The sequence below is a fragment of the Cetorhinus maximus genome, unplaced genomic scaffold (genome assembly GCF_964194155.1).
Source record: "Cetorhinus maximus unplaced genomic scaffold, sCetMax3.hap1.1 HAP1_SCAFFOLD_225, whole genome shotgun sequence".
NCBI lineage: Eukaryota > Metazoa > Chordata > Chondrichthyes > Lamniformes > Cetorhinidae > Cetorhinus > Cetorhinus maximus.
This window is the reverse complement of record NW_027596194.1, coordinates 234769-259994: the sequence shown is the minus strand read 5'-3', so window position 1 is coordinate 259994 and position 25226 is coordinate 234769. Positions and strand designations below refer to the sequence as shown.

Below are 25226 nucleotides of genomic sequence, written 5' to 3'. Positions count from 1 at the left end.
CAATGGGTCGAATGGCCTCCTATGTTGTAAGACTCTATGATTTTAAAACAAACATTTCTATCGCTGAATCCCCCACTATCCTGGGGGTTACCATTGACCAGAAACTGAACTGGACCAGCCATATAAATACTGTGGCTACAAGAACAGGTCAGAGGCTGGGAATCCTGCGGAAAGTAGCTCACCTCCTGACTCCCCAAAGCCTGTCCACCATCTACAAGGCACAAGTCAGGAGTGTGATGGAATACTCCCCACTTGCCTGGATGAGTGCAGCTCCCACAACACTCAAGAAGCTCAACACCATCCAGGACAAAGCAGCCCGCTTGATTGGCATCCCATCCACAAACATTCACTCCCTCCACCACCGACGCACAGTAGCAGCAGTGTGTGTACCATCTACAAGATGCACTGCAGGAACTCACCAAGGCTCCTTCAACAGCCCCTTCCAAACCCACGACTACCACCATCTAGAAGGACAAGGACAGCAGATAGATGGGAACACCACCACCTGGAAGCTCCCCCTCCAAGTCTCTCACCATCCTGACTTGGAAATATATCACCGTTCCTTCATTGTCACTGAGTCAAAATCCTGGAACACTCTCCCTAACAGCACTGTGGGTGTACCTACACCACATGGACTGCAGCGGTTCAAGAAGGCAGCTCACCACCACCTTCTCAAGGGGCAATTAGGGATGGGCAATAAATGCTGGCCTAGCCAGTGATGCTCACATTCCATGAATGAATAAAAAAGACTTAATAGGAAGGAAAGCCAATGGTGAGGGCATTAATTGCCCCCCAGCCAAGATGTTGAGGGTCGTGTGTATTTGTCATTCAGTCACTCATAACGTACCTGCAAAATAATAAGTCCAGAAACTGCTCGATTCCCACATTGATAAATATGGCCAATATTCTGAGGAGGAGGAGGAAGGTAAAGCAATGTAGGTGTTGTATCCCATCACTGTAATATTCCGGGACACTGATATTGATCGTCATCGGAATTGGTTGTGTTGCACTGGCTACCCTGAATGATATGGTTTTTTTAAAAACTAATTCATGGATATGGGTGACGCTGGCAAGGCCAGCATTCATTGTCCATCCTCCACATCCAGATCAGCCATGACCTTATCGAATGGGGGAGCAGGCTCGAAGGGCTGAATGGCCTACTCCTGCTCCTAAGTCCTATGTTCCATTTGGCCCATCAAGCCCTTTTTCTAAGAGCCATCCAGTTCACCCCACTCACCTTCTCTTTCCCCACAACCCTTAGGATTTTTCCTTTTCAGGAACATATCCAAACCCCTTTTGAAAGTTCCTGTTGAATCTGCTTCCACCAACCTTTCAGGCAGCGACTTCCACATCACAATGGCTCACAGCGTAAAATAATTTCACCTTAGCTCTGGACCTTTTGACATTTACCTTAAATCTGTGTATTCCAGTTATGACTTGCAACCAGTGGGATCATTTATCTCTTAGGTATAAAGGATTTTGACAGAGGAAGTAATGAACAGCGCTTAAATCTCCCCTTAACCTTCTCTGCTTTAATGGGAACGTAACTGGATATCTCTTGCCAAGAGTTGATGCAGGAGCATTCAACTGACTGGCTTCCTGTGCTAATAGAAAATAGCACAAAACCCACTAGTGAATCGCCCATCACCTTGTACAAAAGCTGTGTGTAGTGGTCAGGTAAAGACGTGCATTTATATAGCGCCCATCAGGACTTCAGGATGTGCCAAAGTGTTTCACCGCCAATTAAATACTTTTTTGGAGTTGCAATATAGGACATGCGGCAGGCAATTTATGCACAGCCACATTCCATAAACGAATGTGGTTACGAGCAGATAACCTGCTTCTGGTGATGATGGTTGAGGGACAAATATTGGCCAAGAGACGAGGGAAAACTTCTCGAGCCCTTCTTCGGCAGAGTGCCGTGGAATCCATCACGTCCGTCTGAGAGGGCAGACGGGGCCCCGCTTTAAAGCCTCGTCCAAAATGCAGCACCCTAGTGACCGTGCAGCGCTCCCTCAGCGCCTCGCTGGGGGTGTCAGCCTAGGTTATGTGCTCAAGCCTCCGAAGTGGGGCTTGAACCCCCAATGTTCTGACCAGGGACGAGTGTTACTCTCCGAACCAAGGCTGACGCCCAGTGGAGTTAGGGGGTGAGGGTTGATTAGACTTGGGTGCGTAGATAGAATGCAGTCCTCATTTTAATGCTGTACATTTTGTCTTTAGACATATTCATTTGCGCGCAGTACAGTATTGAGTTGGGAAACGAAAGGATGAAATTTGTGTTCCTTAAAGAGGTTAATAAATGGTGGGGGAGGTGAGCCCCAATGGGGGTAAAAACCTCTGTGGAGGCTGGAAGCAGCGAGCTTGATGGATTGGACAGTCTGTGTTAATGTGAGCAATGTGGGGTGGCGAGGGTGGGGGGGGAATATTTCCGCTTTTGTGGGTGGAAAGTCATGAACTGTTGGCTGAATTTTATTGACCCTCTAGGGTGAGGCTGGCAGGTGTGGGAGGCTGTGTAAAATGGCGAGGGAAGGTAAGGGGTCAGTCACTGTTCTGTTGCCATGGAATTTTATCAGTGGGGGAAGAGGCAGAGGACAACCTTCCTGACCAGAGGCCAACTGAGACCCTTAAGTGGCCAATGCGGAGACTGTCTGGTGAGCCTTGTGGACCCGTGGGGGCGGGGGAGGGGCCCTCCTGATTGCGTACACTGTGGCCCACTAATGGGCCCCCAGAGGTAAGGGCCGCCCGCCCCCTGTGGAAACACCACCCACCCCTGCCGAACTCACCAAACCCACCCCTCCCCATCCCCTCCACCTCCTTCTCACGTCTCCCCTCTCCAGGACCTGCCTGACTTGCCCATGCGACCCCCGACCCCACTGGGCTTACTGGGAGGTCGGCGTCCATCTTTGACAGCTCAAGCCCCAGCAGTAGCCACCGCTCCCTATGGCCGGGATACCCCAAAAGGCCAAGACGGGGCTTTGAAATTTGTGCCTCTATGCTTGTTATTTGGGATGGTGAGTCAGCCCTGGCATTGCCTGGTGGCCAGGGCAAGGATGGCATTGACGAGGCTCAGGAGTGAGAGCAGCAATTCAGGTAACCCTCCAAAATGATTGGCTTGCACCCATCACTGTCACCCAGGTGTTGATAACAATCCTGGCACGTACTTCATACTGACATACGCATTAGGAGCAGGAGGTAGGCCACTCGGCCCCTCGAGCCTGCTCCGCCATTCAATAAGATCGTGGCTGATCTGAACGTAACCTCAACCCCACATTCCTGCCGACCCCCAATAACCTTTCACCCCGCCCCCCCCCTTGTTTATCAAGAATCTATCCAGCTCTGCCTTAAAAATATTCAAAGATTCTGCTTTCACCGCCTTTTCAGGAAGAGTTCCAAAGACTCATGAGCCTCTGGGAGAAAAAAATTTCTCCTCATCTCTGTTTTGAATGAGCGACCCCTTATTTTTAAACAGCGACCCCTAGTTCTAGATTCTCCCACAAGAGGAAACGCCCTCTCCACATCCACCCTGTCAAGACCCCCTCAGGATCTTAAAGGTTTCAACCAACTCATCTCTTCCCCTTCTAAACTCCAGTGGGTACAAGCCTAACCTGTCCAGCCTTTCCCCATAAGACAACCTGCCCACTCCTGGTATTAGTCTGGTAAACCTCTGAAATGCTTCTAATGCATTTACATCCTTAAATAAGGAGGCCAATACTGTCCACAGTGGCAGAGTGCTTCAATGGCTGTTCAATTAATTGGAGTTCTTCAGATAATCCCCCCTCTCCCCTGATAACCTTCAACAAAGGCTAATCTAAACTGTTTGGGACATTGTTTGAGTTGGGTTTGAAATGTTTCTGATTCAACAGCACATTGTGAAGACTCACAGGATGCTTGTGTGCAATTGTTTTCAGTGTCGCTGCTGTTCTTTATTGTCTTAGTGACCCGTAGATTAATCTTAAGAGTGTAAATAAATTATATAACGGGGAGTCTAGTGACGCAGTGGCCTGGTGTCAAATTTTGTCTGATTACGCTCCTGTGATACGCTTTGGGGTGTTTTACTATGTTAAAGGTGGAGTGGGTAATGTCCCTGCCTCTGAGCCTAGAAGCTCCGGGACATTACCCACTCCAGGACCTGATGGCCAACCTGTATCAACCTGTAAATCCTTCCAATACTCTTGAGGGAGGCAATAAGCGCGGTCAGGTTTCCTGGTCAGCCACACTGCAGAAGGCAATGGCAAACCACTGCCGTACTTTGCCAAGCATCATCATGGACCAATCCACGGTGACCAACACCCTCTTAGGGCATGGTACTTGAAAGGGGAGGAGGTTATATGTATGTGCTATAAAAAGACGAAACCAACTTGCATTCATACAGCATCTTTAATGTAGTGGGGTGTTACAGTCCACTCGGGAAGTCTGAGTAACACGCGTTTTTCCATGCATGTCGTACTCTGGAGCTACGGATAGTGATGGCAAAGGCTCCAATGTTCTTTCCATCACGCGGCTGACCAGGAATCCCTCCTCTTACCGCCTCCCACTGGCGTGTGTTGGAGGGACTCACAGGCTGATACTCAACCCGTTCAGCTGCGTTATGAACACACCTTCCTTGGCCATCAAGTCCTGAAGTGGGACTTGAACCCGGAGCTTCTAGGCTCAGAGGCAGGGACGTTACCCGCTCCACCTTTAACGTAGTAAAACGCCCCAAAGCGTATCACAGGAGCGTAATCAGACAAAGTTTGACACCAGGCCACATAAGGAGATATTGGAGGGGTGACCAAAAGCTTGGCTGGAGGTAGGTTTTAAGGAGCATCGTAAAGGAGGAAACAGAGGTTCAGGAACAACATTTCAAAGCTGAGGGCCCAGAAAGCTGAAGGCAAGGCCGTCAATAGTGGTAGTGGGATGAAGAAGTGGAGAATGCGCAAGAGGCCAGAATCGGAGGCGTGCAGAGACCTCCGAGGGTTGCAGGACTGGAGGAGGTTATAGACATAGGGAAGGGGCGAGATCATGGAGGGGGTTGAACACAAGGGTGAGAATTCTGAAATGGAGTAATTGGTTGACTGGAAACCAATGGACTGGATTTTGCGGTCAATCCTCAAACGAATGGCGCTCACCGTTTATTACGCCTACACTGGCCCACAGATTTTCCATGGGCTTTGCGCTGTGATTTGTGGTAAATAGCAAGTCAAAACAGCACTGCACCCTCTACAGGGAATCCGGGGCCTGAGTGAACAGGGTAAGCAATGGCATGTCTCCTTAACCAATCCGATTGCAGAATCCTTACTGAGTGACACAAAGTTCAAACCAGCAGGTGTAAGTTAGAGTGTCCAACGTAAAACCAGGTACAGAATGCAAAATATTGAGAGGGAAAGAAAGATGGGATTAAGAGAGAGAGAGAGAGAGAGATTAGATATAAAGATGAAGTGAAACAAAAGTGTTTTTTTTAATGCTTTAAAAACCAAACAAAATTAAAATCTGAAGGAATGAGATTCTACACTTGTAAAATTAAAATTTCAGCACTAGAGAGGTTGGTTGTAATTAAGGTTGAACATGAGGTTAAAAGTACACTTACTCTGCAATGGACAAGCCCCTAACTTTTTTTTGGTGAGTAAATACCAGGAATTCAGGCTGTTCCATTTATTTTGAGGCAGGATCTCTCAACATAATGCCCGTAAAGTGAGACTTCGACAGGTGCAGAGCAACTCAGACATGCGCGTTTAACCGCCCATGTGCAGATGCTGGAGGTTGCTGTCTGATGTACTCCTTAGTAATAGCTAGTTCCGATAGCCTGACCATTAGCCGCACCACAAAATGTGGGACTAGAGAGGCCAGCGAGTAAAGGAGGGGTAGCTGGCAACCCTCCCCGCCCCACGCACAAAGTCTCCAGTGCAAACGGAGAAGCTGGGACTGGCAATCCCGGAACTGCAGGGGCTGGGAGCAGCAAGGCTGGAGTTAACTCATGGGATACATGTTTCTGTTACATGGCTGCATAGCTATGTAGTGACACTAGTTAAATTCCCTTTTTTCAGATAAAGGAACTTCTCTGTCAGCAACTAAATGCACGAGAGCAAAACAATTGCAGTTGCAATCCTGTCAGAGGTTTACAGTTTCTCTGCACCCATAGTTGCACATTTTCCACATGACGGGTTTTCTCAAGGCTAAGCATTCTTGAGCTATTCACTAATGGCTGTTTGAGTTGGCAACGGCTGAGGTCTTGATATTGGACATCTGTCACTAACCAGCTCACCCCACAACCAAAATTTCTTTCCCATGTACGTTCCCCCAGAGAGGTCAGGGGAGGTTTGTTCACAGGGCTATCCCCACCTGTGCGTTATGTCGGCTCTGGTGAGATGTGGAATTTCAAGGGAATGTTTGTCCTTTCCTCGGAGCCTCGTTTTTGGATGTTTTGTCTGTCGGGCATGTCTGCTGAACCCTGTCACGCTCTGTTTCTGAATAATCACAGGGACCAGGGATATACCTGTAACTCCAGCCAACTGCACTTTGGCTAGTTTGACCCATTTCCCACTCCAGCGTCAGCATCAGCAGCTGTGTTTGTCTTGTTGGGGAACCCTGACGATTTTATTGTCAAACATAAAGTTGTCAACTCTGATTTGCAGGCTCAGTTTGTACGCTGGTTGAATTATGGCTTGGGATTTACGCACTCGGTTTTTACACATTTTTTTCCTGGGATGTGGGTGTCGCTGGCTGGGCCAGCATTTGTTGCTCGCTAGTTGCCCTTGAGAAGGTGGTGGTGAGCTGCCTTCTTGCACCGCTGCAGTCCATGTGGCGTAGGTACACCAGTCCATGTGGCGTAGGTACACCCACTGTGCTGTTAGGGAGGGAGTTCTAGGATTTTGACCCAGCGGCAGTGAAGGAACGGTGATATGTTTCCAAGTCAGGATGGTGAGTGACTTGGAGGGGAACTTCCAGGTGGTGGTGTTCCCATGTGTCTGCTGCCCTTGTCCTTCTAGATGGTAGCAGTCGTGGATTTGCAAGGTGCTGTCTAAGGCACCTTGGCGAGTTGGGCTGGTGGTGTAGTGGTAATATTACTGGACTGGTAATCGAGAGGTCCTTATTAATGCTCTGGGGACCTAAGTTCAAATCCCACTATTGCAGCTGGTGGAATTTACCTTCAATGCATTAACAATTCTGGAATTTAAAGCTAGTCTCAGTTATGGTGTCCACGAGAGTATCAGATTGTTAAAACCCATCTGGTTCACTAATGCCCTTTAGGGAAGGAAATCTGCTGCCCTTACCTGGTCTGGCCTACATGTGACTCCAGATCCACAGCAATGTGGTTGACTCTTAACTGCCCTCTGAGATGGACTAGTGAGCTGCTCAGTGGCCCCAACCTGCCACAGAAGAGGTCACTCAGTTGAATGGTGACTGTTCTTGGATGTTGCAGACTGATGTTAGAAGACTGGGGGACCGATTTCCTGACTGGTTGCTTATGAATTCGAGTAACCGCTGCGCATGTGCTCAATGCGAGTGTTCATGGTTCCAGGAGGAGTTGGGAACTGCACAGCCAGTTGTTTGCAGGAAGGCCAGGCATGCATGGGAGCTCGAGTTTTCTTCCTGATGACCAGACTTTGGAGAATGTGGAGTGAGGGGAATAATTGGGCCCCTTCAACATCAGATTCCCAAGCTGACTGCCTTTGAGCCCCACCTAACTTGTGCTCCGATTACCTTTTCTGTTCCTTATGTGCGCGATTGACGGCTCTAGGGTTCCATGCCTCTTAGTATTATTTGATCTCTGCATTTTGTCAGCCTTAGCTGAGTCTCCCCTTTGAGTCAGAAGGTCGTGGATTGAAGTCCTCCTTGATCTGAGCGTAAAACCTAGGCTGACGTTCGCAGTGCAGTACTGAGGGAGTGCTGCACTGTCAGAGGTGCTATCTTTCAGCAGAGGCCTATTAAACCAAGGTCTCGCCTGGCCTCTTAGGTGGACTCAAGAGACCCCCAATGCACTATTTCGAGTTGAGTCCTCCCCAATATTCATTCACCCCACAGACAAAAGATTTCCTGGTCATTAGTACACTGCTATTTGTGCAGTCTTGCTGTGCACAGATCGATTAGTTTGATTTGGGGAGGTCATGCCTGACAAATCTATTAGAATTCTTTGAGGAGGTAACGAGTAGCTTAGACAAAGGAGAGCCAATGGATGTTATCTACTTGGACTTCCAGAAGGCCTTTGACAAGGTGCCGCACAGGAGGCTGCTCAGTAAGATAAGAGCCCATGGTGTTAGAGGCAAGGTACTAGCATGGATAGAAGATTGGCTGTCTGGCAGGAGGCAGAGAGTGGGGACAAGGGGGCCTTTCTCAGGATGGCGGCCGGTGACTAGTGGAGTTCCACAGGGGTCAGTGTTGGGACCACAACTTTTCACTTTATACATTAATGATCTAGATGAAGGAACTGAGGGCATCCTGGCTAAGTTTGCAGATGATACAAAGATAGGTGAAGGGACAGGTAGTATTGAGGAGGCGGGGAGGCTGCAGAAGGATTTGGACAGGTTAGGAGAATGGGCAAAGAAGTGGCAGATGGAATACAACGTGGGGAAGTGTGAGGTCATGCACTTTGGTAGGAAGAATAGAGGCATGGACTATTTTCTAAATGGGGAGAGAATTCAGAAAACTGGAGTGCAAAGGGACTTGGGAGTCCTAGTCCAGGATTCTCTTAAGGTTAACTTGCAGGTTGAGTTGGTAGTTAGGAAGGCAAATACAATGTTGGCATTTATTTCGAGAGGACTAGAATATAAAAGCAGGGATGTGCTGTTGAGGCTTTATAAGGCTCTGGTCAGACCACATTTAGAATATTGTGAGCAATTTTGGGCCCCGTATCTCAGGAAGGATGTGCTGGCCCTGGAGAGAGCCCAGAGGAGGTTCACAAGAATAATCCCAGGAATGAAAAGCTTAACATATGAGGAACGTTTGAGGACTCTGGGTCTATACTCGATGGAGTTTAGAAGGATGAGGGGGGATCTGATTGAAACTTACAGAATACTGAAAGGCTTGGATAGAGCGGACGTGGGGAAGATGTTTCCATTAGTAGGAGAGACTAGGACCCGAGGGCACAGCCTCAGAGTAAAGGGAAGACCTTTTAGAACAGAGATGAGGAGAAACTTCTTTAGCCAGAGAGTGGTGAATCTATGGAATTCATTGCCACAGAAGGCTGTGGAGGCCAGGTCATTGAGTGTATTTAAGACCAAGATAGATAGGTTCTTGATTGGTAAGGGGATCAAAGGTTACAGGGAGAAGGCGGGAGAATGGGGTTGAGAAACTTATCAGCCATGATTGAATGGCGGAGCAGACTCGATGGGCCGATTGGCCTAATTTCTGCTCCTATGTCTTATCGTCTTACGGATTCCTACAGTGGCTATCCTTCTAAAGTACCTAAATGGCTGTAAGTCAATTTGGACTTGGTCCTGAGCTTATGAAAAGCAAATGCAATTCTTTTTTCATTCACGCGCTGCTGAGTTGGGTTCCCAGAAACGCAAAAGCTCTACTGCTTGTGAGGTACGGCCCTGAGTGTATTAGCAAATGTTGTGAGCAGAATCTACAGAACTGCCAGAGCTGTTTATTCTCCTCTCAGGATGGGAGGAATTCCTGTCTGCATTGGAAGCTGGAATTGGATCAGTGGGAAAGCTTTATTTGTGAAACCTTGCATTTAAAACAGATGGAAGGAGTGCTCCATCCTTCATTGTTGACGGTCCAGTGAATCGTGATGTAGAGTGATTCTCTGGAGAGTCTACATTGCTCTCTAATTTTGTCTTTTCGCTCTGTCTGAGCACACAACGGAACAAACAGGAGCAGGAGTAGACCATTCGGCCCCGCAAACCTGCTTCACCCTTCATTACGGTCGTGGCTGACCACTTTCCCACCCACTCCCCATAACCTTGATTCCCCGAGAGACCAAAAATCAGTCTATCCCAGTCTTAAATGTATTCAACAATGGAGCATCCACACCCCTCTGGGGTAGAGAATTCCAAAGATTCACAACCCTTTGAGTGAAGTAGTTTCTCCTCATCTCAGTCCTAATGACTGGCCCCTTACTCTGAGACTGTGCCCCCATGTTTTAGATTCCTCAGCCAGTGGCAAACAACCTCTCAGTATATACCCTATTCAGCCCCTTCAGAATCTTGTATGTTTCAATGAGATCACCTCTCATTCTTCTGAACCCCAGAGAATATAGACCCAATTCACTCATCCTCTCATAGAACAACCCCCTCATCCCAGGGACCAATCTATAAACCTTTGCTGTACCTCTAAGGCATGTATATCCTTCCTTAAATATTGAGATCAAAACAGTACACAGCACCCCAAGTGTGGTCTCACCAAAGCCCTGTACAACTCCAGCAAGATTTCCCTATTCTCGTACTCCAATCCTCTTGTAATAAAGACCAACATGCCATTTGCCTTCCTAATTGCATGCTGTACCTGCATGCTAACTTTGTGTTCCTTGTACGAATGCAGCCAAGTCTCTCTGGACATCAACATTTGCAAGTTTCTCGCCTTTTAAAAAATATTCTGTTCTTTTAATCTTACAACCAAAGTGAATAATCTCACATTCCCTATGTTATACTCCATCTGTCGCCTTGATGTCCATTCACTTAATCTGTCTGTATCTCCTTGCAGCCTCTTTGTGTCCTCCTCACAACTTGCATTCCCACCTAGCTCTGTATTGCGAGCCAACTTAGATACATTACTCTCTGTTTCTTTGTCTAAGTCATTAATGGAGCTCAGTGCCCCAGCACTGATCCTTGTGGCACTCCACTGCCAAATTGAAAATGCCCCATTTATCCCTACTGTTGACCTTTAGCCAATCCTCTGTCTGTGCTAATATATCACCCCCAACTCCATGAGTTCATATCTTGCATGTTAAACTTTTGTGTGGCACCTTACTGAATGGCTTTTGGAAATCTAAGTATACTACATCTACCAGTTCCCCTTTATCCACCCTATCAGTTACATGCTCAAAAAAGTCTTAATAGATTTGTCAAACACAATTTGCCTTCCGTAAAACCATGTTGACTTTGTCTGACATTGATGTACGTTTCCAAGGTCACTGGGGGTGGGTGGGGGGGAAGATCTGGTGGGTGGGGGAGGGCAGCGAGTGTCCTCTGGTGCTGGTCAGTCTTCATGGGAAAGCCTAGAGTTTGTGTGCCAGTTGGGCAAGAGACTGAGACAATCACCTGACCCTTGCCCTCTGCCCACAGGGGTTAATGGATAGCAATAGGAAGGAAGAACTCTCAGTTGTTTATCCCTGTTCGAGACACAGTGGCCACTTGTGGTACCCTGAGTGGGATTGGGCAATGGTACAGGCCAGCACCTTGCCCCTCGCACCCCCCCCCCCCACCCCCACCCCCCCCCCCCTCCCCCACCTAGTAAAAGGAAGCCGAGAGAGACTCACTGAACTGCACCCAATGTCTGAAAAGTCAGTGGGCAGAATATTGCCGGGGGGTGGGGTGTTGCTGATGGCTCATCCCCCACTCCCCCAACCCGCTCCATGCCAGCCTGACCTGCAGCCATGACGTGCTGCGGGCGGGCTAAATTTTGCCCCCTCCCTGGGGAGGAAGCCCTGCCCTCGGAAGCTGCCGGCTAATCCGATTGGCCGGCAGCTCCATCAGTCTCGGCAGCGCCAAGGGCTCATTAGTGGGCGCTGCTGGGACTGCAGCAAGGAAGAAGGGGAAGGCCCAGTGGGCAGGGAGGGTTTGGGCAGTTTAGGGAGGGGGAGGTGTGGGAGCAGGAGGGTGAGAAGGAGGGAGCAAGTGGGCAGGAAGCGGGGTGGGGAGGTCTATCTTAGGGGAGCTTCCCCCAATGCACAAAAAGCAGCCCCCGAAGTTTTGAAGAAATTTTTACAAGAAAGTGGCCTGCTCACTCTCGCCCAACTGCCCACGCCAATCGGAGTATGACATGGGCAGCTTATTATTGGGTGGGGTCAATTGGCTTGATAACAAACTCAGTTGACCCATAATAATTTATTTAAATATGGTGGGCAGGTTGCCAACTTTGGCGCCCGTGCACCCTCCCCCACATTATGGGGGTGAGCTTGGGGGTGGGTGGGATGTGGTGGGACCCGCTCTATTCCTATTTTACACACCCACACCCCCTCCCCCACCCCCCTCCCCCCGCCACTGGAAACACGCCCGGCATAGGCACATAAAATGCAGCTCAGTGAGTCTAAAATAGATTTACACCAAGTTGCCCAGGTTAAAGTTCGAGGTTAGCTTATCTGGCCTGTGAGCACTGTAGCATTTTCCCCAGGTGTCTGTGTGTGGAGAACAATTGGCATTTATATAGCCTGCCTTTGACAAAGGAAACATCCCAAGGTGTTCCAAAGGAGCACTGTCAAACAATATTTAACACCAAGTCACGCCTGAAGGCCTGAGATAGGGTGACCAAAAGCTTGGCTGAAGGGTTGGACTTCAGGGAGCTTCTTCCATAAGGACAGAGAGGCTTGAAAGGCTTGGGGAGAGATTACTAGAAAATCAGGCCCAGACAGTGAGGTCACAGTCGTCTGTGGAGGTGCGATTGAAACCGAGGGTGTGCAAGGCACTGAAATTGGCCCATTGCCTATGCAGAGGAGAGAATTTTAAAATGGGTGGTTCACCTTTTACTTCTGACCAAACTGTAGGTTGACGGTCAATTATACATCCACGTGGGTCCTTCACGTACAATTAAAAAGCACAAAGGTGACGAGGAAATCACCTGGGGCCATGTGGATATGTGTTCCACTCAAAAGCCATCAATTGGCGCCATGGTCCTCGAAGAGGTGTGCTTGATATATTTAACTCCTGCCCTTGATGAAGTGTGCTGAGGGATAGCATGCATAAGAGCAATCACTGCTTCAAAAAACCATAGAGTTGTATCGAGCTTTACAGTGCTAATAGAGTTCTGGTGGATGCCATCTGCGGTCCTGGACACCGCACCTCAAGAAAGATATATTGGCCTTGGAGGGAGGTGCAACGCAGATTCACCAGAAGGTTTGCTAGGGCTCAGAGGTTAAATTATAAGGAAAGGAAGCATCAACTAGGCTTGTATTCTCCCGTGTGTGGGAGATTAAGAGGTGTCCCAACTGGGGAGCTTTAGATGATTAAAGGATTTGATGGGGTAGATAGAGAGAAACTATTTCTTCTGGTGGGGGGGTGGGGTACGGAGTCCAGAACAAAGGGGCAGAACCTTGAAACTAGAGCCAGGCCGTTCAGGGTTGATGTCAAGAATCACTTCATCACAGAAAGGGGAGCGGGAATCTGGAACTCTCTCTCCCCAAAAGGCTGTCGAGGTTGGGGGCGTCAATTTGGAATTTCAAAACTTGAGATTGGTTGGATTTTTGTTAGGCAAGGTGTGGAACCAAGGCCGGCGCAGATCGGCTAACTGAATGCCGGAACAGTTTCGCGGGGCTGAATAGCCTAACCCTCTTCCTGTGTTCGATTACACGGCCATCGAACACAGATGAACATTTGAAAGAGCGCAGATAGGTTAGACAGTCAGCTAGCCAATGCTGTACTGGGGAATGTGCATCACCATTCACTTGACCTAGGTGTCTCTCAGCTCCACACTATACTGCAAACAGATGGCCTTTGTTGCTGAAGTAAATAATTACCATCGTGATCGAGCAGTTATGTAATCCGGGATGAGGGGTGGCCATGCACTTTGGGAGGACCGCATCTCCATTTCCCTGCCCTCCCCTCCCCCCATTGTATGAATGGACAGATCCACACGTCTTTATCCATCAATGGTTCTTATTCTCCTTCTCGATTCCTCCCCCCACCCCCCCACCGACTCCTGAATCGGAATTCGATGCCGATACTTCCTTGAACACAAAGCCGGGAAGTGGCATTAACCCAGGTCTGTTTCGGGAGGCTGATTTGGTCCTTGACTAATTCTCTTCCGTGCTTAAGTGTGTGAAAGAACTCAGTGGGTAATTAGGTTTGTCACTGAACATGGAACATTTTTAGCAATATTTAGCGGCACTTGAGCCTGTGTTGGCTGTGCGGTATCTGAAGCAGTGAAGATGCCTGTGGAATCTCATCCTGGCAGTGAAGAGTTAATGACATGCACATTGCTTTTGGCAAACATCTTGCATTGGACCTCATGTCATTGAAATTGGACCTCAAGTGACTGAGACTCCTAAAACATAACACAGTTGCTCAGTTGTTGCTAATGAAGGGATTATTGTTACAAGTTCAGTTCTCTTGTGTTTTTTATGTATTTGTTGACATGAGTACACACAGATTCCCTTCTTCAAAGTGTCCAGATTCCTTAAGCCAAGAATTGGATCTTAAATTTACTCCTTTTAAAACTTAAGACACTGAGATTGTCAATTATCCCAATTTGCGTGTTTTCTCTAATCCTCATCCTTCCTCGATCCTCCTGCTGAACATGATTAATGACCTCATCCTGGGATTGTGGAGGAGTGGTGACTGGGAGAGAAGGTGGCGGGAGTGAAATTACACACAGCGTGTGAAAATTTCACAAAAAGATGCACATCCTAAATGGTTAGAGGAATATTTGCCAAGGTGCAAGGGAGTGCATTCACATGCCGTGTGCGTGTACGCATGCGTGTGTGTGTGTGCGCACGTGTGCTTGTGTGTGTGTGTGTGTGTGTGCACGCATATGTAATTTAGTATGTGTTTGTGTGAGTTCACTGTTTAAGTGGGTTTCCAAATAGACTAGTGAGGACAGAAGTGTCATTTAAGAAACAATTGGATATCATAATGGCCTTTCTCATCTTAATGACCTTGTGATGTTTAACCAGAGGGAGCGAGGAAACAAGGTTTGCTCTAATTAAATGAAAACAGAAAATGCTAGAAAAACTCAGCAGATCTCACAGCATCTATGGAAACAGAAACAGAGTTAATGTTTTGAGTCCGTATGACTCTGCTTCTGAGCTAAAGAGAAGTAGATGTGATAGAATTTATACTATTTAAGAGGGAGTGGAGCTAAATAGAAGGTCAAGGATAGATGGGAGCTCAGGAGAGATTGACAAAGATGTCATGGACACAGGACAAAGGGAGTGTTAATGGTAGTGTTAAAGACTAAAGGAGGTGTCGAAAGTGGCATAAAGGTAAGATAGAAGAATGTGTTAATGGCAGAACAACAGTCAGGGCTCTGTGAAAGCACAGCATAAAAACAAAAATCTAATTAAATCTGCTCACATTCATGATTAATGCACCTTCTGTTTTTGGATGGGCTAATTCATTGAAAATGTTTGGCCAAAGATTAAGCTGCTCATTGTCAAACTAGACACTGTTGGAGGTACTAGGGCATGCAAGTGACAATAAAGAACCATTTGGGGATTGGCTGTCATGGGCATTAGGACCTTATGTGATCCATTCATTGCTGCCCAGCCCAGTGAGATTCTAAGATGATTGGTCTTCTGTCCCTGGGTCTATTAACTACCAGGACCTGATTTACCGTAAAGTGCTTTGGGATGCCCCGAAAGGTATATAAATGCAAGTTCTTTCTTTTTACTTCTCAACTGCACAGCGCCACGAGTGGCTCCCACAAAGGTGGCTAGTTTGAATTTTAACCCAGCGTGTAGATTTCACAGCTCGCGTTACCTTGAGGCAGGGAATGGGATGGATCTAATTGATACAGGGGTGATCCCGCGGGCCTTTTTGTCTGTGGTGGTGGGGCTTGAATCCAGTCCGTGTAGTTGGAAGGAACATTTGCTTTCTCTGATGGCTGGAGTAGTCATTACGCGCAGACTCAATCCAAATCTCATAGCGTGGCGGAGTCCACAGCACAAGCTTCTAGCATCAGTGCGTGGGGGCGGGTGGGGGAGGAGGTTGGCAGGAGGAAGGGAACCATTTGCTGGAGATGTCTTGGCTACGGTTTGGTAGGTAAGAGTGGCACCAAGTGAGCTAGTTCCACTGGGCTGGATGCTGGAGGAGAGGCGTTCGAGGTGGACATTGTGTCAAAGGTGGCAGGAAGGTCAAGGAGAGACAGTGCACCATGGTGACAGTTATGGAGGATGCCATTGGTGACTTTGGTTGGAGCTCTCTCAGTGCTGTGGCGATGGATTGGAGAGATACAAACAGGGAAAGGCGGGCAACAATTTGAGAGGCGACAGCATCTTGCAGGACCTCAGAAAAGAAAGGAAGCGGTGGGGAATAAAAGTTTGCAAGGATAGAGCGGCCAAGAATTTGTTTTCTTTGTTCAATGGGGTTGACAATGGCAGCTTTGAATGGGAGGTGGACAGTTCCTGAGGAGGGGGGGAATCATTTTTAATGGAGGCCAGGAAGGGAAGAGGATGGTCATGAGGTTATTGGAAATGGAGGTTTGGGAGCAGGAGATGGGCCTCTGGGACGGGATGAGTTTGAAAAGGGCATGAAGGGAGGTGGAAGAAAAATGAGAGTGTCGAGAGAGAGAGAGAGAGAAGTAAATATAGAGGAGGTGAAATCCAGAACAGGCTGAGGAGTGTCAAGAACATGAGTTTGGAATTGAATCTGTTTTTTGTTGTGTCGCACTATTGTGCGTTGGCCAAGGCTCTGTGGCGTAGTATTGAATTAGTATTGAACCAGACACATCCGAATGGTGCCAGATTCCATCGCTGATTAGCTGGGGTCAGATTGGGAGGCTCGGTGGCTCGAGTGTTGAGATGGGATGGAGGGAGGGATGTTGGCTAGGGTTTCAGCTGTTTATCACTACCCTGGGACATCGCAAAGGAAAGTGCATTGTTGTGTGCATATGTAGAGGATTGGACTCAGTTGTAATGCCCTCCCTGGTCAATAATCATTGACTGCTGACGTTTACAGTTAAGTTCATGCATGAAGGATGAGATGCCAAGCGTCCACGAAACCAACATGAGTCAGCAGAGGAGGGGTCCATGATCAAAAGACTGTAAAGCATAATTCTCCGTCTTGGAAGTCCTTGATAGTTTGATTTTCCAGATTGATTAAGTCTTGTTTCTTTTTTTATATTCCCTCCTCTTTAGATAATGACCATTCCGTGACTCTGCTACAGTTGCTGGGGGACCCTGCTCCAGAACAGGTTGCCGTGGAGTATGGCCCTGACCAAAATCAAGTGTATAAGTTTGGCCCGAATGTCAACACTGGACGGCTGGCCAGAGACCATTTCCAAAGTCCATTCTTCCGGGACTTCTCGCTGCTCTTCACAATCAAGCCAACGTCCCCCAAGAGCGGCGTGCTCTTCGCTATCACCGACGCCAGCCAGTCAATCATCTACATTGGGGTTAAGCTCTCCGAGGTCAGGGAAGCAACGCAAGACGTTATTTTCTACTACACAGAGCCTGGCTCTCATGAGTCGAACGAGGCTGCGAGCTTCAGGGTGAAGCAGCTGACCAACAAATGGTCCAAGATCGCCATCAGTGTCATGGGTGAGGCGGTGAGCCTCTACCTGGACTGCGAGCTACAAGGGACCGTCGACTTTGAAAGGTCCCCAGACGAGATGGAGATCGATAAAGCCTCCGGGGTCTTTGTTGCCTTGGCGGGCGGTGCCGACCCTGAAAATTTTTTGGTAAGTGCCTCCTGCTGTGAAAGAATACTCGTACACGGTGATCGCGGAACTATCGTCGATTGTAAGGAAAACCCAATCTGGCTCATTAATGCCCTTTAGGGAAGGAAATCTGCTGTCCTTACCCGGTCTGGCCTACACGTGACTCCAGGCCCACAGCAATGTGGTTGACTCTTGACTGCCCTCTGAAGTGGCAAGGCAACCGCTCGGTTCACGGGCAATTAGGGACGGGCAACAAATGCTGACCGTGCCAGCGACGCCCACACCCCACGAAAGAATAGATTTTTTTAAAATATAGAGTGAGGTTGGGTTTGCAGCACAGAAACTGGCCTTTCAGCCCATCTTGTTTGCGCTGGTCTTTGTGCTTCACCCAAGTTGCTGCCTCCCACTCGACCTCATTTCTCTTATCAATTCTCAGGAACTAGAGCAGAGCGTTGCACTGCGTGTTTGATTTTCGTATCTTCTAATGTTGAACTGAGCCCAAGGGGGGGTTCCTTTTCCTGTTAGCTCATGCCCGACTGGAACCAGATTGAGTCTGTGTTAACTCCTTACATTGGGCGCTTGAACTTACTCTGTGCCAGTGGCACACAGCGCCCTTCTCACGACACTCGATAGCAACAAGGGAAGTGGAGCCTCTTGAGCTTGCTCCGCCATTCAGTCAGCTCACAGCAAACCACCATCTTAACCGCATCTACCCGCCTTGGTTCCATAACCCTTCACCCCCTTACCCAACAAAAACCGATTAACCTCCGTTTTGAAATTTTCAGTTGGTCCCCCAGCCTCAACTCAGGCTCTTTGGAAGAGTGAGTTCCAGATTTCTACTCCCCTTTGTATGTGGAGAATCCCCCGTGCGCTTAACTAGCTTCCCCTTCAATTGCACTTAGAGGGGGTACAGAGGAGAATTACGAGGATGTTGCCACCCAGGACTGGAAAATTGCAGCCATGAGGAAAGATTGGCTAGGCTGGGGTTGTTCCCCTTGGAACAGCGGAGGCTGAGGGAAGATTTGGTTGAGATGTACAAAATTGAGAGGGGCCCGGATTGAGTGGACGGAAAGGGCCCATTTACTTCAGCAGAGAGGTCAGTGACCAGGGGACATAGATTTAAAGCGATTGGTAGAAGCATTAGAGGGGAGATGAGGAAAAATATTTTCATCCAGAGGGATGTAGGGGTCTGGAACTCACTGCCTGAAAGGGTAGTAGAGGCAGAAACCCTCAACCCATTTAAATGGTGTCTGGATATGCTATAACCTCCAGAGCTACAGAGCAAATTCTGGAAAGTGGGATTAGGCTCGTTTTTTGGCTGGCACAGACACGATGGGCCAAGTGGCCTCTTACTGTGCCATAAACTTTCTATGATTCTAAATGTGTGTATCCTATCCACCTCAGCCACTCCCCGATGTACTGAGTCCACTTTCTAACCACTCTCTGGGCAAAACTGTTTCTCCTGAATTCTTTATTAGATTTATTTTACATATGTGGCTTTTAGTTTTGGATTTTAGCACAAGGGGAAACATCCTCTCCATGTCTAACCTATTGACACTGATAATAATAGGGGGAGATGGTGCCGTAGTGGTAATGCCAATGGATTATTAATTCAGGGGACCCAGGCTAAGGCTTTGGGGACATGGGTTCAAATCCCACCCAGCTGCTGGTGAAATTTATATTCAGTCAATAAATCTGCAGTATATAAAAAAAAAAGCTTGTCTCAGTAACGGTGACCATGAAACTATCATCGATTGTCATAAAAACCCATCTGGTTCACTAATGTCCCTTTAGGGAAGGAAATCTGCCGTCCTTACCCGGTCTGGTCTACACGTGACTCCAGACCCCACAGCCATGTGGTTGACTCTTAGCTGCCCCTCTGAAATGGCCTAGCAAGCCACTCAGTTCAAGGGCAATTAGGGATGGGCGACAGATGCTGGCTTTAAAGTGACGCCCACATCCCAAGAAAGAACAAATAAGAAAAAAGAATAACTCTTTAAAGGGTCATCTTTTCTTTCCTGGAGAAAAGACCCTCAATTATTATGTAATAAAACTCCCTTTCCATTGGAATTGCTGTGGGTTAGCAGCTGCTTAGAAGATCCTCACCCTTCAATGATCAGCCTGAGATGTGGCCACATTTTATCATGTTTCATTGCATTGCTACTTGGTTTTCACTGTGTAAGCTGTCTCTCTGGTATGTAATTGGGGTCATAGCTAAATTGGGCCTTCATTACGGAAGGGAGTAATTTAGTACTGATGGGAACGGCTCTGCCTCATTCCCATAGGAACAGTGTTCCCGCTATAACAAAGGACTAGAACATTTTTTTGGATATCTAGCTGGAGAGAGAAACCCTGATCATTCCTCTCTTCTGGGATGTGCACCAATTTCGAAAGAGAGAAAGATCCCACAAACAGCAAGGTGATCATTGCAAGCTGAGCTGTTTTCAGTGACGACGATTGAGGGGTAACATTTGGCCTTGCCATCCTTCAGCTCGTGCGAATATGTCCAGCTGAGAAGGCAGAAAGAGCCTCAGTCTAATCAGAAAGACAGTATCGCAGACAGTGCAGCAGCCCCTCAGTACTGCCACTGAAGTACAAGCCTGCATTTTGTCTTCAAGTACTCTGGAGTGGGACTTGAACCCACAACCTTCTGACTCAGAGGCCAGAGTGCTGCAAAGCAGCCATCGCCAATGCTCGCTCTTCTCTCACACAAGGTACCTGGTACAGTGCAGGCTGATTGACGTGAACAAGAGGATGCATAATTCTCTCCATTTGATCCTGAGCTCGGTGAAAACAAGGTAGTTAACGCATGGTATGTGTGGGGGCTGTTATTGCAGCCGCCTTGCAAGGTAATACAAGAAAGCGAGTGAAAAGGGAGAGAAATGTGTGGACAGGGAGGAGGTGATGGCTTAACCTGTGCAATCCTTGTGTTGAAAATAGGATGGATGGAGAGAAGATGGCCCCTTAACCTGTTTAGCTTTGTGTTGTCCAATGCATTCGCCATTAGCAACGTGGGACTAGTTGGAAAGCCAGATGTGATTATTCAGTAAATCACAGTGCACGCGCCTAATGGCGGCATCATCTCGGTGGTTTATGAAGACGAGCTCTGAATGGTGTGCGGATCAGTGTAACCTTTACATTGTTACACCTCTACCAAATGCCTTTCAGACTCTTCTCTCCAAGGACAACAGCCCCTACCTCTCCAATCTATCTTCATAACGGAAGTGTCTCATCCCTGGAACCATTTCTGTAAACCTCTGCTGCACTCTCTCCAATGGCCTCACATCCTTCCTATAATGTGACGCCCAGAACTGTACACAATACTAACTAGTGCCCGATACAAGTTCAGCATAGTCTCCTTGCTCTTGTACTCTATGCCCCCATTAATAAAACCAAGATTCTATTCATGTGTAGCTAATAATTAAAATCACATCAATTGCCAACGACTGGCAGAGTGAGACAGTGGGGGGAGGCGAGGGAAATAGAGGGAAGCCACATTGGGACGTCACCCCGACACAGTCCCGTCTCCCAGGGGTGGGCTTATAAAGGTATTGGCTGCCTGCTTCATGGAGGCGGGAAGCCAATTTGGGTGTTTAAGTACCCAATCGGAGGTGACTTTGCAGCTGCACCAGGGGTTTGCCACCAGTGAGCAATTCCCCCATCCCGCTGTATGCAGAGATTGTTGGCAGGCAACTTCCCTGCAGTAGCCCAAGGGGAGCCGGAGGCTCAATTTCGCGATTCAGGCCCGCATGGAGCGGTTCCCCCCTCCATCCCGATAGCCCCACCGGCCCCGGGAGCCTTCCGTGCAGCCCCTCTGTGTCGGTAGTGAGGAGGCTGCCTCTGGGAAGATTGTGTCACTGCTGGCTCGGGACCACCACCCCCTACCCCCACCCTCGCATTTGGCTCTGATGTCAGGATCCTGAAGCCCACACGAAAATCCAGTCTAAAGTAATCGACCAAAGGATGAGAGCAATGTTGAGGGGAATTTGTTTCCATGCGCGGAGGGGTGCACAGTGGGGGAGGGGTGTGCGGTGGGGGAGGGGTGCGCAGTGGGGTGTGTGGAGGGGTGCGCAGTGGGGGAGGGGTGTGCGGTGGGGGAGGGGTGCGCAGTGGGGTGTGTGGAGGGGTGTGCAGTGGGGGAGGGGTGTGCAGTGGGGGAGGGGTGTGCAGTGGGGGAGGGGTGTGCAGTGGGGGAGGGGTGTGCAGTGGGGGAGGGGTGCGCAGTGGGGGAGGGGTGTGCAGTGGGGGAGGGGTGTGCAGTGGGGGAGGGGTGTGCAGTGGGGGAGGGGTGTGCAGTGGGGTGTGTGGAGGGGTGCGCAGTGGGGGAGGGGTGTGCAGTGGGGTGTGTGGAGGGGTGTGCGGTGGGGTGTGTGGAGGGGTGCGCAGTGGGGGAGGGGTGTGCAGTGGGGTGTGTGGAGGGGTGTGCAGTGGGGTGTGTGGAGGGGTGTGCGGTGGGGTGTGTGGAGGGGTGTGCAGTGGGGGAGGGGTGCGCAGTGGGGTGTGTGGAGGGGTGCGCAGTGGGGTGTGTGGAGGGGTGTGCAGTGGGGGAGGGATGCACAGTGGGGGAGGGGTGTGCAGTGGGGGAGGGGTGTGCGGTGGGGGAGGGGTGCACAGTGGGGGAGGGGTGTGCAGTGGGGGAGGGGTGTGCGGTGGGGGAGGGGTGTGCAGTGGGGTGTGTGGAGGGGTGTGCGGAGGGGTGTGCAGTGGGGTGTGTGGAGGGGTGTGCAGTGGGGGAGGGGTGTGCAGTGGGGGAGGGGTGTGCAGTGGGGTGTGTGGAGGGGTGCGCAGTGGGGTGTGTGGAGGGGTGCGCAGTGGGGGAGGGGTGTGCAGTGGGGGAGGGGTGTGCAGTGGGGGAGGGGTGTGCAGTGGGGGAGGGGTGCGCAGTGGGGTGTGTGGAGGGGTGCGCAGTGGGGTGTGTGGAGGGGTGTGCGGAGGGGTGTGCAGTGGGGTGTGTGGAGGGGTGTGCGGAGGGGTGTGCAGTGGGGTGTGTGGAGGGGTGTGCGGAGGGGTGTGCAGTGGGGTGTGTGGAGGGGTGTGCAGTGGGGGAGGGGTGCGCAGTGGGGGAGGGGTGTGCAGTGGGGGAGGGGTGCGCAGTGGGGGAGGGGTGTGCAGTGGGGGAGGGGTGTGCAGTGGGGGAGGGGTGTGCAGTGGGGGAGGGGTGTGCAGTGGGGTGTGTGGAGGGGTGTGCGGTGGGGGAGGGGTGTGCAGTGGGGTGTGTGGAGGGGTGTGCGGTGGGGGAGGGGTGCGCAGTGGGGTGTGTGGAGGGGTGTGCGGTGGGGGAGGGGTGCGCAGTGGGGTGTGTGGAGGGGTGTGCGGTGGGGGAGGGGTGCGCAGTGGGGTGTGTGGAGGGGTGTGCGGTGGGGGAGGGGTGCGCAGTGGGGTGTGTGGAGGGGTGTGCGGTGGGGGAGGGGTGCGCAGTGGGGTGTGTGGAGGGGTGTGCGGTGGGGGAGGGGTGCACAGTGGGGGAGGGGTGTGCGGTGGGGGAGGGGTGTGCGGTGGGGGAGGGGTGCACAGTGGGGGAGGGGTGTGCGGTGGGGGAGGGGTGTGCAGTGGGGTGTGTGGAGGGGTGTGCGGTGGGGGAGGGGTGCGCAGTGGGGGAGGGGTGTGCGGTGGGGGAGGGGTGTGCAGTGGGGTGTGTGGAGGGGTGTGCGGTGGGGGAGGGGTGCGCAGTGGGGTGTGTGGAGGGGTGTGCGGTGGGGGAGGGGTGCACAGTGGGGGAGGGGTGTGCGGTGGGGGAGGGGTGTGCAGTGGGGTGTGTGGAGGGGTGTGCGGTGGGGGAGGGGTGCGCAGTGGGGTGTGTGGAGGGGTGTGCAGTGGGGGAGGGGTGCGCAGTGGGGTGTGTGGAGGGGTGTGCGGTGGGGGAGGGGTGTGCAGTGGGGTGTGTGGAGGGGTGTGCGGTGGGGGAGGGGTGCGCAGTGGGGTGTGCGGAGGGGTGTGCGGAGGGGTGTGCGGAGGGGGAGGGGTGCGTGGTGGGGGAGGGGTGCGCAGTGGGGTGTGCGGAGGGGGAGGGGTGCGTGGTGGGGGAGGGGTGCGCAGTGGGGTGTGCGTTGGGGTGTGCGGAGGGGGAGGGGTGCGCAGTGGAGGAGGGGTGTGCAGTGGGGTGTGCGTTGGGGGAGGGGTGCGTGGTGGGGTGTGTGGAGGGGTGCGCAGTGGGGTGTGTGGAGGGGTGTGCGGAGGGGTGTGCAGTGGGGTGTGCGGAGGGGTGTGCAGTGGGGTGTGTGGAGGGGTGCGCAGTGGGGTGTGTGGAGGGGTGTGCGGAGGGGTGTGCAGTGGGGTGTGTGGAGGGGTGTGCGGAGGGGTGTGCGGAGGGGTGTGCAGTGGGGTGTGTGGAGGGGTGCGCAGTGGGGTGTGTGGAGGGGTGTGCGGAGGGGTGTGCAGTGGGGTGTGTGGAGGGGTGCGCAGTGGGGTGTGTGGAGGGGTGTGCGGAGGGGTGTGCAGTGGGGTGTGCGGAGGGGTGTGCAGTGGGGTGTGTGGAGGGGTGCGCAGTGGGGTGTGTGGAGGGGTGCGCAGTGGGGTGCGTGGTGGGGTGTGTGGAGGGGTGCGCAGTGGGGACCTGGAACTCTCTGCCTGAAAAGAGGCAGAAACCCTCACCTCTTTAAAACAAAACCCAAAACCCACCTGAATATGCAGTTGAGCTGCCATAACCTACAGGGCCGCAGACCCTGGAAAATGGAATTAGACTGGATAACTCTGTTTCGGCCAGTACAGACATGATGGGCTAAATGGCCTCCTTTTATGCCCTAGATTCTGTACGTTCCTAAGTTTCCTCAGGTCCTGTTTTCACGTGGCGCTGGCACCTGCCTACTACGGCAGCACATGCCCAATGGGTTAAAAACCTCACTGATGTGCCCCGCTGTGCAGGGCCCTGGTTAAAGACCCAGCAGTTCTGTTTTTGGAGGGGTCCTGCGTGTGGGACAAGCCGGTGGCTGGTCACGTGGATGTGACACGGAGGTAAGAAAATCACACGCCTCTTACACGCTGTGTGAGACTCCCCTGCAACGGGGGCACACGGAGCTGTGAACCCTGTTCCACCTCCAGGGAGAGAGCAGCCACTTCCGGTCGCCAGGGTTGTGCGAAGCCAATACGGTTAGGGCCATAAAGGAGAGCAGGCAAGAATAGTGTCATCCACATTCATTTTGGACGCTCGCACCAAGCTACACCTGCTCCTGGTCCGACAATGCCTCAGATTTAAAATTCTCCCCCTTGTTTTCAAACCCCCTCAGCCCTGCCTATCTCTGTAATCTCCTCCAGCTCCAGAGCCCTCCCAGACCTCTGGGCTCCTCCAAATCTGGCCTCTTGCACCCCCACCCCACCCCACCCCACCGATTTCTTTCACACCTCTCTGCAAAATACCCCTTAGAGCCTAATCCTTTGATCAAGCTTTTGGTCTCACTTCATATAGCTTGATGATAACCTACATCTGCCGATGCTCCTGTGGAGCGCCTGCAGGTGTTTCACAACATGAAAGGCGCCATTTAAGTGTAAGTTGTTGGTGTTGTTGGTTGAAGCACGCTTCCCCCTTCGTTCGCTGAACAAGCGGCTGTAAATTCCCAGCGTTTTTCTTCTCCAGGTGCAGCATTGTCCTCTGCTCCCACAAACTGGTCAACGCCTAGTTTACATGAAAGGTTCGACAGCCAGTGCCTGTGTGGTTGGAGCCATTGGGTACCTGTTTCAAGAATTATAACTTTCATCTTTCAGAAAAGCGAGACGTGTTGTTGGAGCTTTTCACCTTGCACTCATCAGGACAAGTGCAAGAATACCAAATTTCAGACGCTCGC

At 50.8% G+C, this 25226-nt stretch overlaps 1 protein-coding gene across 1 annotated transcript in view; it reads left to right on the top strand.

Moving 5' to 3' along the window:
- The window catches only part of LOC144673057 (collagen alpha-1(XVIII) chain-like), a 221270-nt gene that overhangs the window by 168344 nt on the left and 27700 nt on the right, over positions 1-25226 (top strand). Inside the window, exon 3 of the mRNA XM_078535054.1 lies at positions 16928-17469. Within this exon, the coding sequence (XP_078391180.1) occupies positions 16928-17469 (542 nt within the window). The remainder of the gene's footprint in view (positions 1-16927; positions 17470-25226) is intronic.